General features: G+C 42.5%; 1 protein-coding gene across 2 annotated transcripts in view; it reads left to right on the forward strand.

Annotated features, from left to right (window-relative positions):
• Positions 1-902: 902 nt before the first annotated feature.
• herc1 (HECT and RLD domain containing E3 ubiquitin protein ligase family member 1) overlaps positions 903-17,963 on the forward strand; it is a 46,722-nt gene continuing 29,661 nt past the window's right edge. For both annotated transcript variants that reach the window (XM_083900811.1, XM_083900812.1), the window contains exons 1-25: positions 903-1,071; positions 4,909-5,885; positions 6,393-6,488; positions 6,578-6,772; positions 7,311-7,622; positions 7,761-7,857; positions 8,540-8,683; positions 8,807-8,934; positions 9,900-10,044; positions 10,213-10,384; positions 10,803-10,937; positions 11,039-11,204; positions 11,710-11,835; positions 12,285-12,506; positions 12,862-13,014; positions 13,553-13,685; positions 13,839-14,030; positions 14,116-14,340; positions 14,941-15,114; positions 15,197-15,311; positions 15,444-15,564; positions 15,753-15,924; positions 16,523-16,838; positions 16,958-17,078; positions 17,172-17,223. In XM_083900811.1, the coding sequence (XP_083756937.1) occupies positions 4,935-5,885; positions 6,393-6,488; positions 6,578-6,772; positions 7,311-7,622; positions 7,761-7,857; positions 8,540-8,683; positions 8,807-8,934; positions 9,900-10,044; positions 10,213-10,384; positions 10,803-10,937; positions 11,039-11,204; positions 11,710-11,835; positions 12,285-12,506; positions 12,862-13,014; positions 13,553-13,685; positions 13,839-14,030; positions 14,116-14,340; positions 14,941-15,114; positions 15,197-15,311; positions 15,444-15,564; positions 15,753-15,924; positions 16,523-16,838; positions 16,958-17,078; positions 17,172-17,223 (4,663 nt within the window). In that variant the 5' untranslated portion in view covers positions 903-1,071; positions 4,909-4,934. The remainder of the gene's footprint in view (positions 1,072-4,908; positions 5,886-6,392; positions 6,489-6,577; positions 6,773-7,310; positions 7,623-7,760; positions 7,858-8,539; positions 8,684-8,806; positions 8,935-9,899; positions 10,045-10,212; positions 10,385-10,802; positions 10,938-11,038; positions 11,205-11,709; positions 11,836-12,284; positions 12,507-12,861; positions 13,015-13,552; positions 13,686-13,838; positions 14,031-14,115; positions 14,341-14,940; positions 15,115-15,196; positions 15,312-15,443; positions 15,565-15,752; positions 15,925-16,522; positions 16,839-16,957; positions 17,079-17,171; positions 17,224-17,963) is intronic.

Consider the following 17,963-nt stretch of genomic DNA (forward strand, 5'->3'; position numbering starts at 1 on the left):
TTTGTAAGAATGTGGCCAAAAATGGTTACTACATTCACAAATTCAAAATACCGAGCTCTTTTAGGTTTCGTTTTCTCCGCCGTTGTAGTTCAGACGTAACTGGCAACCCGTGGTTGCTCGGCAGCTGAGACTCTACTGACTGCAATGATTGGTAGACGGCGGTAGGTGGCGCCACATGCCAAAACATGATTTCAAAACATAAACATGATTTGCAGACTGCAAAATATATATTTTTAATGCAAATATTTTGGCTGTACTGTTGTTGTTGTTGAGTTCAGTTTGTTATATGAACATTATTCCTGAGTCTCTGTGACATATTAGGAGGATTTTATGGCCAGTTGCTTTACATTTATTACATAATGTACCTTTGAAGTTTATCCAACCGTTTTCTTTTTTCAGTGCATTTGTAAATTAAATTAGTCTAAATGTTGCAGCTAACGTTGTTGTCAACGGCTCAGTATCACATATTAAAGCTGCAGTATGTAACCTTTAAATATAAATAAATGTATGATAATAATCTGAATATCTCTGAGGTTTTTGTGGTTAAGGTTTAAAGGACATTTACATGCATGTATTCGTCTGACTCCACCTCCATAGGTGGCACTGTGTCTCTCTATAAGGCAGGCAGTGCCTATTGAATCATATAGCTATATGAATACAATTGTACAGGCGGATTCACTCATTCTGTTCTACACGCACTGTGTCAACAACATATTGTGGAGTCTTTTGTCTGCGGGGCTCAAGCAGACAGACATACAGACAGATGGACAGATAGGTCGGTCTGTCATAGCAGCGTCACAGCCCGGGGCTGGGGCTCACTGAGGGGCTGGACTCAGCAGACCACCGCCCGGACTCACTCGCAGCTGAAGGCTCAGAGAGAGAGAGAGAGAGCGAGAGGGAGAGAGGCGGGCCGATGCATGGAGTTCCATGCACTGCACTGTCTCCTTTCACGGTAACGTCGGCAGAGCACGGATTGGACTGGACTGTTCGTGTTTATGCAAGGGAGCAAAACCGGGCTCCCGTGTGAAGACGTGAAGAAGAGGAAGAGGAGCGAGAGGAGGCCTTCTGCTGGTGAGCGAGCTTTTATCGTAGCTAGCGTCAGGAAAGTGGAGCTAGCAAGCTAACGTGCTATGATACAGCAGATAAACAGGTGTGGTTTACAGTGGGGGGAAAAAAACAAAACTGCAGCGGTGGTTTGGAGTCAGCCTTTGTGGGTATTCGAGTCTACTACAGTGTAGCATGTTTGCTATCCGCCTGTCATGTGTACAGGTATGAAACAGAGGCGTTTACGTTCGCTGGGTGACCAGAGGAAAAGTTAGCTAACGGTAGCTAATGTAAAAGAAGCAACCCTGGCCAGTCTTCTTCTTTTTCTTTCTTGTGTTTGTTTGATGGATATGTTTTTAATCATAAACAGCAGACTCGCGAATGCACAGAGTGATTGTGACATACAATTAACTGCCGATCACTGACATCATTCCTGAGAAAGCAGCACAGAGGTTAGCATCTCTCTCTGCCTCAGGCCACCACTGTTAAATACAAGAACATGCAGACACTGCTCCAGTTTCACCTGACTATAACTATTCAGTGTGGACCGTGCTATGTGCTCAACAAATCAGAGCAGACTTTGTAGACTCGATGAACTCAAATGTCTAAAGAGAACATGTTCCCTGCTTTAGATAATAAACAACGTCAGTTGACAGAAACATTCGATATATTGGTATGAGACACCACAGTGTCGAACTGGTCATGAAGATGGCAGTTGGACATCACTTAGGGTTCTGTCTCTCCAGTCAGTACTTTGTGTTTGTACTGCAATGCACTTGAGAATAAAAGTGAGTTAACTTGCATCAATAATATTTGGAGGATTAAATAACAATTGACCAATACTGATTCAGAAAATGGCATAAATTAAAAGCCGATTCATTGGACTACCCCTACTCAATATACAATACATGTCCCACGCTAATGGTTATATCATGATACTTATTCTGTGATAGTTTGTATATTACACAAGACAATTATATAATGATAACATGATAGTACCCATATATTTAGAGATAAAAACGTCCCCAAAAAAAGACAGTGGAGGATTTGGGGAGACATTGTTTTTACTGCTGTTTATGGGGCTGTCATGTTTCTTCATGGTCAGATTTGTCATACTCGCACTACTACTGCTGCTGCATCAACTGCCAGACAGTTAATATAAGCTGCTTGGTGACTGCTCCTTTTCCTAAGCATGCTCAGAATAAATGACAACATATACACAGAGATCTAATATTTCAAAGTGCAGCCAACGTGACAGAACCCAACCCAACCATTATCATTTAAAAAGGAGCATTTTTCCCACCTATGATCAGCTGTTCTGTCTGTGCACCCTCAAGCTACAACACAAGTAGAGAGAAAGTTCAGGTCAGATCATGTTACGAAAGTCTTGTGTCCCCTTAATGTGAGGAAATGCACGTAATGGGGTGAAATGTACTTCCGAGGTCACGACAACTCGGGCTGGGTATTGATTAAAAAATGTTGGTACCACCTGGACTTTGACATCAGTTCCTGAGCAGTACTTTTTTGAGACAAATCAATTTGAACAAAAAAGCTTTTAAGTTGCAGTTTTACACTTAAAACTCCAACATTTAAAGCAAGTGAACAATAAAACCAGTGAGTGCTCAGTGGCACTTTTGGCATTTTTCCCTTGTCTGCCAGTGTATATGGTTTGTTATTTGATGACCTCCTCTTAACTTTAGGGTTGGCAGAGGCTAACGTCAAGGGAAAAAAAGCAATAACTTGGCAGGTAGCCAGCCAACCCTATAAATAAGCAAATATTAACAAGCTAGCTTTATATTGATTCAGTGTTGATAAGTTATTGCTGATCATGAATTTACACATTTATCTAACTATCTGCATGCAACTTTTTTTTAAAGTTTAGATATAGTACACTGGACTTCTTTTATTTAGTTAAAATAGTCTGAGTCAAGATGCTTCTTCACTTCACAGACTGTCTGGTGGAAAACTCCAGGCTGATTACCTGTTCAGAGAGACGTTGCGTAATACACTACTACTACTACACTATCATCCCACTAATAGCACCAAGGATGTTTGTGACTCCCATAATCTGATTGTTATCAACTGTCCACCTGCAATTTATTGTGTTCTGTTTAGTGTTGCGTCTTTCTATGTTTCAATTTCCTTTGGCTGGGCTTACATAGGTGTTGATAATCTTGTTCCTCTTGTGGCATTTGTCCTGTATTGTCGTGAAAAATGTTGCATTGCAATCTCCCTCGTCAGCTGTCTTTGGGAATGTGAGCAATCGGAATAAAATAAACTGCTGTCATTGGTGAGTCAACAAGGATTTTTGTTAAGCCTTAAAGAATAAAAGCACACACACACATACAAACACACACACTCTGCACAGGCTATAACAGTATGAAGGATTCCTGTAGCTGGAGGAGTTCCTACAGTGTGTTCAGTTGAACTTCGAGGCAGAGCCATTTATTGATTCTTGAAAGAAAAGTGTGTACTATGTACTCTCATGCAAACGTCAGCATGTGTGCAGTGTTGACAGTATGGTGATTTCCAGTAAGTCCATGGAAGTATGCCTATACCTCAAACAGCAATGTAAATGTGATTTTTTTTCTTTCTCCTCCTCAATTATTACATTTGTCAGATGTAACAGACTTACAAACAAAATATTTTATTTCTCGTTCTCAGGTTCATTCCAAAAATATTTTTGTCGTGGTACGGCATTAGTATGAGTTGGGACTTGATGAAGAATTCTGAGAATTTCTTCTCCATGAAATGAATCCGAAAACATGTTTTAGCAAAAACAACCATCACCATTTCTTTTTGCACTTCATGTGAGCCAGTTTGTAGGGAATTAATAGTTAGAGCAAACCTCATTAAACTGAATTCTATTAGTGACGGCAAACCTTGTTGACTTAACCAGCATGTTTTAAGATGATTTAATGTTTGGAAAAAGTTTGCTCTGCTTATAATACATGGAGCATACTGTGACTGAACAGCAGACAAAACTATATATGATGCAAGAGCCATATAGTCGTTGTTATCAGTACAAATGCCTTCAGCTTATAAGTAACTAAATAATTCAGCAGGCAGAGGGAATTATGTACGCCATCTGTTAACATATGTTATTCATATCCTGGTCAAATTATACTGACAAACTCTTTTTATGACACATATGGACATTGGCTTTACATTGGAGTAAAAATGTGTTTTATTTGTTAAGGTTTATAAAGAAAAGGGACAACTTATTTCTAAGGTTATATATCATTGTCTGTCTTAAGTGATGCGGTTATGATGCGCTTGATCCTCGGCAGTATGACCAACAATTCATATCGTGGTATTTTTCATACTTTCAATGGTTTCATGGTATACAGCCAAATTTTTTTATGCATGATTATGAGTGAGTGCTCCAGCGAGTGAGTGTGGTCGTATTGAGTGAGTGGTCGATCGAGAGAGGGAGTGGCACAGCTGATTGTGTGTGTGTGTGTGTGTGTGTGTGTTTGTGTAGCAGTGCAGTTGTATTTAATTTAACTGCATACGTTCTTTGTACTGTCCGGCATGTTTTTTGCTAAGGCGGTTGAGAAATTGCACATTCCTGCCATTACTACCTACTTCTTCAGCTAAGCCCTTAGTATGTGTGGGGCAGCACTGTAAAGGGTTTCACTGCTTTCCGTTTTCAGTTTCAGTGTTAAAAACCCCCACAAAACTGCACCACAACAGTTTCGGTATGGACCATACCAAATATTGTTATTTACTTGCATAACTTGCATAACATACTGAAATGAAAATTTCCATGCCCAGTTTGAAAAACTTTGAGGAAAGATTTGATATGTTTGATGAAGAGAATTTGATTTATCATATTTGATCATTTTTGCTGATTGTTTTCAGGACTGATGGCTCCAGAGTGACATGCCATGGCTTTAATGATCCCCCCGGTGAAGCTCAAATGGCTGGAGCACCTGAACAGCTCATGGATATCCGAGGACAGCGAGTCGATAGCCACGCGGGAGGGAGTCTCGGTGCTCTACTCAAAACTGCTAGCCAACAAGGAGGTTGTGCTGCTGCCTCAGCAGGTGCTATGTCTGAAGGGCCCCCAGCTTCCTGACTTTGAGCGGGAATCCCTCTCCAGCGATGAGCAGGAACACTACCTGGACGCCCTGCTTAGCAGCCAATTGGCTCTGGCCAAGATGGTCTGCTCTGACTCACCCTTTGCTGCTGCACTGCGCAAACGTGTGCTGGTGCTCCAGCGCATCTTCTATGCACTTTCTAACAAGTACCATGACAAAGGAAAGGTCAAGCAGCAGCCGCATTCACCAGAGAACAACTCGGGTTCGGCTGACCTGCACTCCGTCAGTGAGCGGCCACGCTCCAGCACTGATGCCCTCATTGAGATGGGTGTTCGCACAGGCCTCAGTCTTCTCTTTGCTCTCCTGCGCCAGAGCTGGATGATGCCTCCTCCACCCAGTCCTAGTGGAGTACCTGGGGGCAACATAAACTTGTGTAATGATGTAATTCATACGGCCATTGATGTGGTAAGCTCTCTTCCACCACTCTCTTTGGCTAATGAGAGTAAGATCCCGCCAATGGGCCTGGATTGCCTGGCCCAGGTCACCACCTTCCTTAAGGGAGTGACCATGCCAAACTCTGGAGCAGATATTCTGGGCCGACGCCTTGCCTCAGAGCTTTTGCTGGGGCTGGCCTCTCAGAGAGGATCCCTGCGCTACTTGTTGGAGTGGATAGAGATGGCTTTGGCCGCTGCAGCCGTGGTCAGTACTATGGAACAGAACAAGGTGCTACAGAACCAGGAGGGCCTCATTGGGTACGATTGTTTCATGAACATCCTCATGCAAATGAGACGCTCTCTGGTAAGTCAACATTTGATGAATGGACAGATTTTCTTAACTTGGAGCTTACTAATAGGCTTTAAATACCATGTGTCATCAATTTGCTTGATTTTTTAGGAGCTAGATTGTGCATCAGAAAAGTGTAGCTGGACAACAAAAGACTGGCTCGAAATTAGAATTGCACTCTAACCCAGTTCAATGCAGATCAATAACTTGAATCTTGAAGATCTTGGGATCCTTTCATATCTGGCACAAATGTTCACATGGACTCAAGGATTGAAATTACTGTTTTGATTTGGGTGACCATAGGGAAAAACACACATGTTCCGTGAGAGACAAGAATGCTTTAAGTAGATTTTTTATAATACTGCTAAAAACTAACAAAAAAACAAATTGGCATGTGTAAAAGTACAATTTCTATATGTGAAAAGTCAGTGTCTGTTTTCTTGAATGTACTGTGGGCTTTTATTGGTCCTGTCAAATTTGATAGTCCATGTGTTATTTAAATTTATATTCTTTTCGTCTCAGGGCTCCTCAGCTGATCGCAGCCAGTGGCGGGAACCCACACGGACACCTGATGGCCTGTGCTCACTGTATGAGGCAGCACTCTGCCTATTTGAGGAAGTAAGATATTACTTTTGTGTTAAAATATCAAATATGCCATAGCTGCCAACTAGCCAATAGATGGCTTAATTTAAATCTTCTTCTTCCAGGTTTGTAGAATGGCGTCAGACTACTCTCGCACCTGTGTGAGTCCTGACAACATACAGACGGGCGAGGCACCAGTGGTGTCTGAGACCTGTGAGGTGTATGTGTGGGGCAGCAATAGCAGCCATCAGCTTGTGGAAGGAACACAGGAGAAAATCTTGCAGCCCAAGCTGGCTGCCAGCTTTGCTGATGCACAGACGGTAAGATCTTGCACGTGTCTCTTATTTTCTTTTTTTATGTGATGTTTCCACAGCCGCAGGGTGTGTTTCGTGCACGCAACCTCTGCTGCAGCACAGCTGTGTTGTCCGTTTTGGAGTACAGTGACAGCGCATTCAAATGCGATATTTCAGCCTGGTTTTTATGTTTTTGAGAAGCGTTCTTGAATGAGCTTTCCCTCCCATGCATCCAGGTGTGGTAAAATTGGATGCAGATTACTGCTGATCTAGCAGATCTTTTCCATAGTAGGGAGTCGCACGAAGACTCTTGCACACTGTGTGGATTTTCAAGAATATTACTGCAGCTTTTTGTAGAGTTAGCCTTTGAGAGTTATGAAACATACTTTTAAATTATCTAAATACTCCTCTGTTCTCAACTAGAATATTTTAGAACCTCATACAATCACACCTCAGCCCTTCACCAATAAGCTATTGTTTTTAGTAGAGAAAAAAAGAACATCATAATGCAAGTAATTCAATACAAAAAATGTCTCTGTTTTAATGACGTGTCAATACTCTGCAGATTGAGGCAGGTCAGTATTGCACATTTGTGATCTCGTCTGATGGCTCCGTCCGGGCCTGTGGAAAGGGCAGCTATGGCCGCTTGGGCCTTGGGGACTCCAACAATCAGTCAACGCTCAAGAAGCTGACCTTTGAACCCCACCGTGCCATCAAGAAGGTGTCGTCGTCCAAGGGCTCAGATGGCCATACGCTGGCTTTCACAACGGAGGGGGAGGTGTTCAGCTGGGGTGACGGTGATTATGGCAAACTTGGTCACGGGAACAGCTCAACACAAAAATACCCCAAACTTATCCAGGGGCCACTGCAGGGAAAGGTAGGGTTTCATCCAGTGTCCAAGGCTGACACATGGCGTATAATTTGCATGATTCACATCTCGCCTCCTACATTATTATTTTTTTCCACTGGCTTTATCTTGTTGTGAACCTTTGTGTGTCTGTTTTTTTCTTGTCAGGTGGTGGTCTGTGTGTCTGCTGGCTACAGACACAGTGCTGCAGTCAGTGAGGATGGAGAGCTCTACACATGGGGTGAAGGGGATTTTGGAAGATTGGGTAAGTTGCTGGATTGAGCAAAGCTCGGTCTTTAATTATCTGTGATATATTGTGATTATTATCGATCAACTGAAATTAACCTTTTGATTGTGAAAACATGGAGGATGTTGGATTAGCATCAGTGTTTTCAGGGATGTGCACCAATTCCTCAACAATGGACACTAAAGGGACCTTCAGATTTCATGAGATTACATACAAAGACTTGAGTACACGTAAATGCCACAGAGGCACAAAAACAGCTTAATTTGCTTGAGTTGAAATATTTGAAACAAACTTGATTCAAGCTGTCGGTTACACTGCTATTTGGTAATATTTTTTGTCTGTTAGTCAGCCCTAGCATTAGTCCCAGATGAGCAGTTTTTGGTTATTTTTACTCAGAAAATACAGTTATTATTATACATTATCCAGTGATTACCATCACGACACACACATTTATTTTGTATCTGGTGTGAATGCGCCTTCCAAAACCTCTAGAGGTCAGAGGTTTTTTTGTTTTTTTTACCTTTTATTAAAGACTATATTTTAAGTCATATTTTGTCAGTATAGTCTGAATCCAATCGTGTGAGCCCAATCTCGTGTCTCTTCTCATGAGGAGGCCTTTGTTTCCCTTTTGAACCTAAAAGCGAAAAGGCAATTTTTGTGTCCATGTCAAAACAATGTAATGATCTTGATGTTACTACAGGTCATGGTGACAGCAACAGCCGAAACATTCCTACACTAGTTAAAGACATCAGCAACGTTGGAGAGGTTTCATGTGGTAGCTCCCATACGATTGCACTGTCAAAGGATGGGCGGACTGTTTGGTCATTTGGAGGTGGAGACAACGGTAATGTAAACCGTAAATGTGAACATAGTTGGTGTATTCTGAATGTTTCATTTTACAGTGCATGCTTTGAGATAAATATTTTGTTATATATTTCACTGAAATGTGAATTTGTCTTTCCCACAGGAAAATTGGGTCATGGTGACACAAATCGGGTTTACAAGCCAAAGGTAGTGGAGGCCCTGCAGGGGATGTTTATCAGGAAAGTGTGTGCAGGAAGCCAGTCATCTCTCGCCTTAACTTCCACTGGACAGGTAGGACATCTGTAACGTTAGTGCTGGGCGGTATGACCAAAAATGTTCACGGTACACAATGGTATGTTTAGTGTGTGTGTGTGCTCGTATTGAGTGGGTGGTCGAGGGAGGGAGGGAGGGAGGAAGTGGCGCAGCTGAGTATGTGTTTCTGTTAACATGGCTGTATATATTCTTGGTCCTCTCGGATGTGTTTTTTGCTAAGGCGGTGGAGTAAATTATTCATTGCTGCAATTACTACCACAGTTAATTCTTCAGCTAAGCCCTTGGCATGTGGGGTGCAGTGAAAAGGGCCCACCCTCGAACTGTGTTGCGCCAAGTACTATCTATCTAATTTTAATATACTGGTCTTCTGGTTTTATGAAAACTTAATATTATTAAAAATTTCATAACAAAACATACTGATTTTTGGTATGAATCAGCCCAGCACTATGTGACGTTAATCCAGACTAAAGAAAAGCTGGGGTTTCTTCTTCAATGTGTCCTCCAAATATTATAAAGCTTTTATAAAGTTTGTGCCTTCCTACTGAATGACAAACTAATGGATTTTAATGCAATTAGAGGTGGGTCTAAATATTGCAAACATCTATATATCGTCATCCTGACTCATGAGATCTGATTATCAAGAAGCTGTCACCTGATATCTAAATGAATTCAAGAAAAATACAGAATTCTAAACAGATTTCCTAACAATTTTACTCATGAGCATCATGACGTAACGTCTACTTGAAGATGAACCAAAGTAAACTGACTCACAGAAGCACTGTATTGTGATATTGTCATTGTGGGCCATAAATTGTGTTTTATTGTATTTAAATGGTTCCCAGCCTGAGCTGGCAATTTTAGAGACATGATATAAATTCATCACATTGCTTTGTGTGGTATTGTTAGTTACCCTACAATTCCACAAATGTAATAGAAAAACATTTGCAGCCTGTAAAATAAATCATCTTATTCTTCTATTTTAGGTGTATGCCTGGGGCTGTGGTGCCTGCCTAGGGTGTGGTTCTTCTGAGGCCACAGCCCTCAGACCCAAACTAATCGAGGAGCTGGCTACCACCAGGGTGGTGGACATCTCTATAGGGGACAGTCACTGCCTGGCCCTCTCACATGGTATGCCTTCTTGCCCTCTGTCTCTCTGTTGCTTTTCCGACACTATTGATAAAACCATGTTTGACATAATTTAGTTCAGAGCAGTACAATATCTACCTTATTATTTGATAGTATGAATGATTATCCCTGCCATTTCTGTAATGATCCCTCTTCTACTCAACCATGTAGACAATGAAGTATATGCATGGGGCAACAACTCAATGGGCCAGTGTGGTCAGGGGAACTCCACCGGGCCCATCACTAAGCCCAAGAAAGTCGTCGGCCTGGACGGAGTTGCTATTCAGCAGATCTCAGCTGGCACGTCTCATAGCCTGGCCTGGACAGCGCTTCCTAGGGATAGGTCAGTATCCTGCAGAGCTGTCACACAAGCATCAGGACAGGAGACAATGACCATAGCCTGGGTTTGTCTGAAACTGTTGAAATCATAAACAAGTGCAGATGTCAGCATGTTTCTGTCCTGATTGTATAATATTAGTTTTAGGTAAGTAAATCCATGATAAATGGGAGTTAGAGCTGTATAGATCACTCTGCCACTGTGCTGACAGAACATACATTGTTAATTATTTATAATAATATGAATTTAAACACCAAACACACACCATAGATTAAACAAACAGATGAACCAAACCTAGAGTTTTGAATAAAGCAAATATTACAAAATAAAATTTGAAGTTGTAAGAAGCGTTCTGGGCTTTTTTCACGTGCGCCTTCTGAATCACCAGAACGTTCATCAACATTTCCTCATTCTGGCTCTGTAGGCAGGTGGTGGCGTGGCACAGACCGTACTGTGTAGACCTGGAAGAAAGTACCTTTTCCCACCTGCGCTCTTTCCTTGAGCGCTATTGTGATGGCATCAACAGTGAAGTTCCTCCTCTTCCCTTCCCTTCCTCCAGGTGAGAACACAGTTACAGAAGGAAGATCTACAAGACCTGGTTTTCTATTCGAATTTCAAAAGTGATTCAAAAGCTTAATAATAATGTTTTATGTATTGCAGGGAGCATCATAACTTTCTCAAGCTGTGCCTTCGGCTCTTGTCCAATCACCTGGCTTTGGCTCTGGCCGGGGGTGTGGCCACCAGTATTTTAGGTCGGCAGGCAAGGCCGCTGAGGAACCTGCTCTTCAGACTGATGGACTCATCTGTGCCAGATGAGATTCAGGAAGTAAGAGATGAGATCACCGGGCTTAGTGTTAAGGCACTGTCTGAACAAAATACAATGAAACTATAGAAAGTTTAAAGAAACATTTACGTTTAGTGGAATGAAGACATAAAAGAGAATATTTAATTGTGTTTGCTAATTGTAAAACTGTAAATGTAATATAAAAAGTGACGTCAAAGCCAAAGTGACAACCGCAAAAGTTATTCAACCAGTATGTCAGTGAGAGAGTTTCATTTCATGTTTTAGCTTTTTTACTGTGTGCCTTTAAGAATTTGTAATTACTGGCCATATTTACCATACCATACCATATTTTCCTTGCAAGCTGAGAAATGCTTGTAATCAGTGTCGAATTGTTTTAATATTCTGGCCACGCTATGTGTTCGATGTCACTAGGAAAACTTTTCCCCTTGATGACACAAACTCGGAAGGTTGTTAATCTTCAGATTTAAGTCACATGATGACATGAAGTAGTGACTGTGTGTGTGTGTGTTTGTTTGTGTCTCCTCAGGCGGTGATTGAGACTCTGTCCGTGGGGGCGACCATGCTGCTGCCTCCTCTGAGAGAGAGGATGGAGCTGCTTCACTCCCTGCTGCCTCAGGGACCTGACAGATGGGAGAGTCTCTCTAAAGGACAGGTACTGCCTCTTACCTGCCAACCACTTATCACATTCATAGCATACAGTGCTGCCTGCAAAGTCTCATTAAAAGGGTCTTGACCGAGACCAGCAGCAGGTTTCAAGAAGACAAATTATCTACAGTACAATTTACAGAATCATAAGACATAGCAGATAGCATTTCAATAGGGCAGTGTGTATCAGTGAAATCATCTTAATCTAGATTTGCCACCCTTCATGTTTTGCAGAAATATTTTATATTAACCCAGCAAGACATCTTTGTAGAATAATTCATACTGTTTGAAACAGAAATGTAAGAAGCTGTAAATAGTTGTCTGTGACAAATGTGGATAAATCATTTTGCATTGGCCTCTCTTCTATTGACTGAACTGTTGACTGACCTCAGCATTAACCCATAGTGCATTGCAGGGCAGTGTGTGATAAAAACTGTGGTTGTGTCTGTGCTACAGAGGATGCAGCTTGATATCATCCTGACCAGTCTACAGGACCACACCCACGTGGCCTCGCTCCTGGGTTACAGCTCTCCTGCTGACGGCCCTGAGGTTCTGTCCTCTGGCCTTGGGTTCACAGCTTCCCCAGATTCCACCTTCAGCACCACAGCGGGACATCCAGACACACACCTGGCTGAGATTCTCATGAAGACGCTACTCAGGAACCTGGGCTTTTATACTGTAAGTTGGCACAGCTCTCTCATTGTGTGTGTGTGTGTGGGATGTGTTTGAGAATTTGCTGGGAAAGTGAGTCAGCATTCAACTCTCAACCACACGATCACACACTTTAACAGTAGCCCCTGTAGAATAGTCACAGTTTGTGTTCGAGTACATCCATGATTGGAACTCAAGACATCCTCAGGAAACTGTTTTCTTTATTGAAAACAGATCATTGTGAAGATCACGAGTATGAACATTGTCAGAAAAACATTTGTTGGTCATAAAACAGTTTCACACCCATGTTAAGGTCAATACATTTACCTTGAAGATCTCTTTAAACCCATCCATCTCAGCTTTGTGTGTTTACATTGAACAGGACCAAGCGTTTGGTGAGCTGGAGAAGAACAGTGATAAACTGCAGCAGGGCATGTCCTCCTCTGACAGCAGTCAGCCAGCTCACCTTCACCAGCTTCTCTGCTCCCTGCAGAAGCAGCTGCTGGCATACTGCCACATTAACTCAGTCACTGAGGTACGTTCACACAGCTTCTTCATTCCTTTTTCCTACATCAGCCATTTCCAGTTTTATGAACACTGCAGCCCAGTTCTGCCAGGCCAGAAAAATGTCACATACATTTTGCTTTGTGCTTATCATTCAAGCAGGTGGGGGCAGTGTTATGAGCTTGGGAAGCTCTAGTTCAGCAACTATGTGCTCAAAAAATTCAAAAAAAGTCAGCCGAGTATCTAAATATACTGAATATAGTAAATTTTTTAGGCATTTTCCAAAGTGACAATACCACATGGTCATTGGGCTTAATCTGTGAGTGGTTCAGAGAGCATTAGTCATCATTTTCATTTGAATTGGCCTCTACAGAGTCCAGATTTTGACCCAACTGAGAATCTTTGGGATGTGCTGAAGAAGACTTTATACCATCTTAAGTGCAACATCTGATCCTACAGCAAATGCATGATGTAATCAGACCGTCATGCAGTCCAAAAAAATGTGAAATATATATAGAAATGGGTTGATTATTTTGGCAAAACCTCACTATCTGTGTGTTTTTCTGCAGAGCTCGAGCAGTGTGGCTTTACTCCACAAACATCTGCAGCTGCTGCTGCCCCATGCCACAGATATCTACTCCCGCTCTGCAACCCTGATAAAGGAAAGCTCCTGGAACAGCAGTATACGAGAAAAGCTTCAAGGTGTAAATTACTTTTCTGCTCACCTGTGGACCACTGGCGACTGCTGCCTATGAAGTCTGCCTATTCTTATGAAGTGTTTCAAAGTAACACTATGTTACAAAAAATTAGGTCCTTTTTTGAAACTTAATGTTCATTTATCTCTTCCGTCTCCAGATGTGATCTTCGTCTCTGCAGCAGGCAGCATGCTTTGTCAGATCATCAACTCTTTGCTGCTGCTTCCCGTGTCAGTGGCGAGACCTCTATTGAACCACCTGTTGGACCTGCTACCCCCTCTGGACCGGCTTAACAGACTGCTGCCTGCTGCTTCTCCTCTGGAGGACCAGGAGCTGCAGTGGCCTCTTCATGGTGAGCTTTAAAAAGATTGAATTTATCTGGAAATCCTTCATTTCCATACAGTGGAATTTATGTGGTCCCCTCTTTAACTTTCCAGGTACATCTGACTTTGCTGAGCCAACATCAGGTATGTCTCTGCCTCAGCCAGCATTGTCCTGGGTATGGCTGGTGGACCTGGAGAGGACAGTTGCTCTTCTGGTGGGCCGATGCCTTGGTGGGATGCTGCAGGGGGCCACCACTTCACTGGAAGAACAGGACACAGCTTACTGGCTCAGAACACCACTCTTCAGCAACGGCTTGGAGATGGACATACCTCTGCTTGGTAGGGAGAGAGTACATGTCCAACACTGTGACGGAGTACATGTCTTTTTTTTTTTTTTAAATGTCCATGACTGTAAATGACTAACAACAGAAGCAGCTGTTTGTTTTACATTGAACTGAATGGTGACTTTAAATGGGGTTAGGCTTACTGTGTTTCTGAAAGGTCCAAGTTTATGAATTGTAATGTTTTGGTCTTCAAAAATAGCATAATTTCCAGAAATTATTTTGTGGTGGATGTTAAGTTAATATATTGGAATTTGGTCATGTAGAGTTTAAACTCTAATTTTCCACTATCTGATTGTTTTCCTCTGTTTTCATGCCTTGCCTTATGCCAACATCAACCACGGGGTTTTGCCTTTGCTGTCACCAAGTAATGGTTTTCTCATGACTTTGAATGCCAAGCATACAGTATCTTGATCAACATTTCCATGTTGCAAAAAGAGTGCACGAGTCCCATTTAAAGGCATCATTATTTCCAGTTTTCTGAACTGCGGTTTGTTGATTTGGTGTACTTCAGATCTTTATTTCCTCTGTGATGACTCTATGGACTTGAGTCCTTTGACTGGTTGAGGTGATGACTCTGTTCCCTTGTGTCCCCCAGATTCATCCATTAGCTCCCTGTTGGAGGCAGCGCTGTGTGGAAATGAGGAGCAGAAGCCGTTCGACTGCACCTTGTGTCCTGACCTGAGCGTCCTGGTGGACCTAGCTCTAGGTTCATCTAAAGAGCCTGCCAACAGCCTGTGGATCAACATGCAGGACTACGCCATCAGCAAAGGTGTGTCCATGCTCCAAGTGCAGTATGGATCTTGCTGTCTCTACAACTGAATGGGTATAGATCAATGTGTCTTCTGTTGCAGACTGGGACAATGCGTCTCTCAGTAACGAGTCTCTGTTGGACACTGTATCCAGGTTTTCATTGGCAGCCTTATTGAAGCACACCGGGCTGTTGGGCCAGGCCTGTGGAGATGGCAGGTACTGTACTCTGATCTGATGAAAGGGAAGAATGCGCTAAATAGTTCATGCCATCAATGTCGGTTGCTGATATTTACATGAGCAGGACCTGCCAATACCAATCTTACATGTATATTTTAATTTTACCGTCAGATACCAACCATCCAAGTCTCTGGCTGAGATTTATCGCAGTGTTTATAAAGTACGAAACCGTCTGCTGGCCTGTAAGAACATAGATTTCATCCAGACACGTTCTTCTTCACGTGAGAGGAGGGTGAGTACTTGCGCACACCTTAACCATTACTATGCCATCTCTGCTTATTTGTATTTTGTTTCCAAGTCTGTGAAATTATGTTTTGTTATGCTTAGTTCTTTAATAAGACCCTCCCTGCTAATCTGCTTTGACAATGAAACAAAATCATTTCGCAGTCACTTGTCGACTTATAAACCCTTTGCTTTCAGATCTCCGACAATCAGGACTCTCTGGACATGGACCCTCAGGAGCACTCGTTCACACGCACAATCGATGAGGAGGCGGAGCTGGAAGAGAGGGCGGACCGTGAGAGAGAAGAGGGTCACCAGGAACAAGATGATGAAGAGGAGGACCATGAACATGAAGTGATGACAGCTGGAAGTATGTACATCTGCCTGAAGTGTGTGTGTTTGTGTGCGAGATGAGCAGAAACAGAAAATATATATATAACATCTCTGTTAACTGGGCAGTGAATTAATAGAAAGAGCTTCTTTTATTGAATGTGAATAAATGACACCTTGAGACCAGTTTTTCCAACATCCAACCTTGCTTTTACAAATGTTACACTTCTTAGCACCTATATATATTAATTTATCTTTATATTGACACTGAACAATATGTGATTAGTTTTTTGTATTGGTTAAAATCCCATTTCATGTTGAAATACACACCTGGACACATCTGTACAGTCTGACATTAAAAACATATTTTTTGATGTCAAAAACATTAGTATACAGCAAAGGGCGGGCAGATCAGATCACAGGATCATGTGTGTCAGTGCCAAGTGTCATCAGTCATGCTTAGCCCTGTCCACTTGTGATTGGTTTCCCCATGACAGATGCTAATACTAGGTCTGAAAGAGGCTTCTGTCATGTGGCTGCTCCTTGTCCTCTAACCCAGCAATTTGTGTGTTTTGTGTGTTTTGTGTGTTTTGTGTGCATATTGCACAACACAGAAATCTTTCAATGTTTCCTCTCAGCGCGGGAAGTCGCTCGCAGTCGGGACAGAGAACGGACCAGCAGCAGCGCAGGCCTGGGCTCTGGCTCTGGCCCGAGGAGTGGAGGAGGAGGCAGAGACGAGGACGTCATTCTGTCTCAGGATGGGAGGTTGGGCAGCGCGGGTCTCCCAGAGGGCCAGGACCTGTACACGGCAACCTGTAACTCAGTGATCCACCGCTGTGCCCTGCTACTGCTGGGCTTGAGCCCCATGTTCGGAGAGATTAGCAAACAGCACCAGGAGGAGGGTCAGACCCAGTCCACTACAGGGACACATGAGTGTCTGAGCTTCATGACCAGGTCAGACAACCGGTTCTTCTGTGAACACGGCTCCTCTGGGAACCAGGGAAATGTTTAAGTTGTTACTTTGTCACTGACACAGATGTGTAATCAGCTCCTGTGCTGTGTTAATCTTGTAGGAGTGAGAGTCTGAGCGCAGAGAGTCGCTCAGTGCAGAGCAGCCCGAGTTACAGACTGATCAAGTCCAGGAGCGAGTCTGATCTGTCTCAGCCTGAGTCAGATGAAGAGGGTTACACTCTGGTACAGCAGACATGCTCACACATACTCGCTACATTATCTGTGTTTAATATGTGAGTACCAGGTTTGGTCTGAGTCTCTCCTTTTTTGTTTCAGAGTGGAAGGAGAAACGTTGACCTGGACTTGGCGTTTTCTCACAAAAAAAGAGGTAAAGATTATAAAATGAATGTGATTGAGTGAGGATGTTCAGGTTTGTCTTTTATATGATACCCTTGTCTCTCTGTTCTATGATTTTTTTTTCTGTGTGGATAGTTTATTTGCTTCTTTTGGGGCAGTTGAGCCCCAAACACAAGAGGAGCTCCAAGCAAGTAACCAATGGCATGTTTCTTCCTGTTGATAGCTCATCTCTCCATGACTGGGTTGCCCCTTTCCTTTTCATCTTTCATGATGAGCTCAGTCAATTCACAGTCTCCTCTCTGTGTGTAATGAGCTGTTACATAAACAGTGCCTGTTGCACAGTAAACAGTTCATTCTGTTTCTTGGAATGTTTGTGACTTTGCTCAGTGAATTCTCACTTTGTCTGGAAAATGTGATCAGTCACACTGAGAGGGGCTGTCACAATCATGACATTAAGCTGAGAGTTAATTTTTATTCTATTAATCATTATTAACAATTAAATTTTCTTCTGTTAATTTATGCCATTACAACTTTAAGCCAGACCTCAGTAAAGACATATAACTGAAAAATTTGTAGTTGAGAGACCATTTGTATTTTATTTGTTGTTGCAGTTTGGCCTTTACGTTACTAGAGCTCCAGGAAATTCAGATCAGTTGCACGTGTTGTAAATTATCATGTGACCCCATTCAGACAGTCAAATGAGCTAAGGCCTCATCCGCACGAAAACAGAACTTTCCCAAGTTGTTTTCTATTTTTAATTGTTAGCAAGTT

This window comes from Microchirus variegatus, assembly GCF_963457635.1.
Source record: "Microchirus variegatus genome assembly, chromosome: 14".
Taxonomy (NCBI): Eukaryota; Metazoa; Chordata; class Actinopteri; order Pleuronectiformes; family Soleidae; genus Microchirus; species Microchirus variegatus.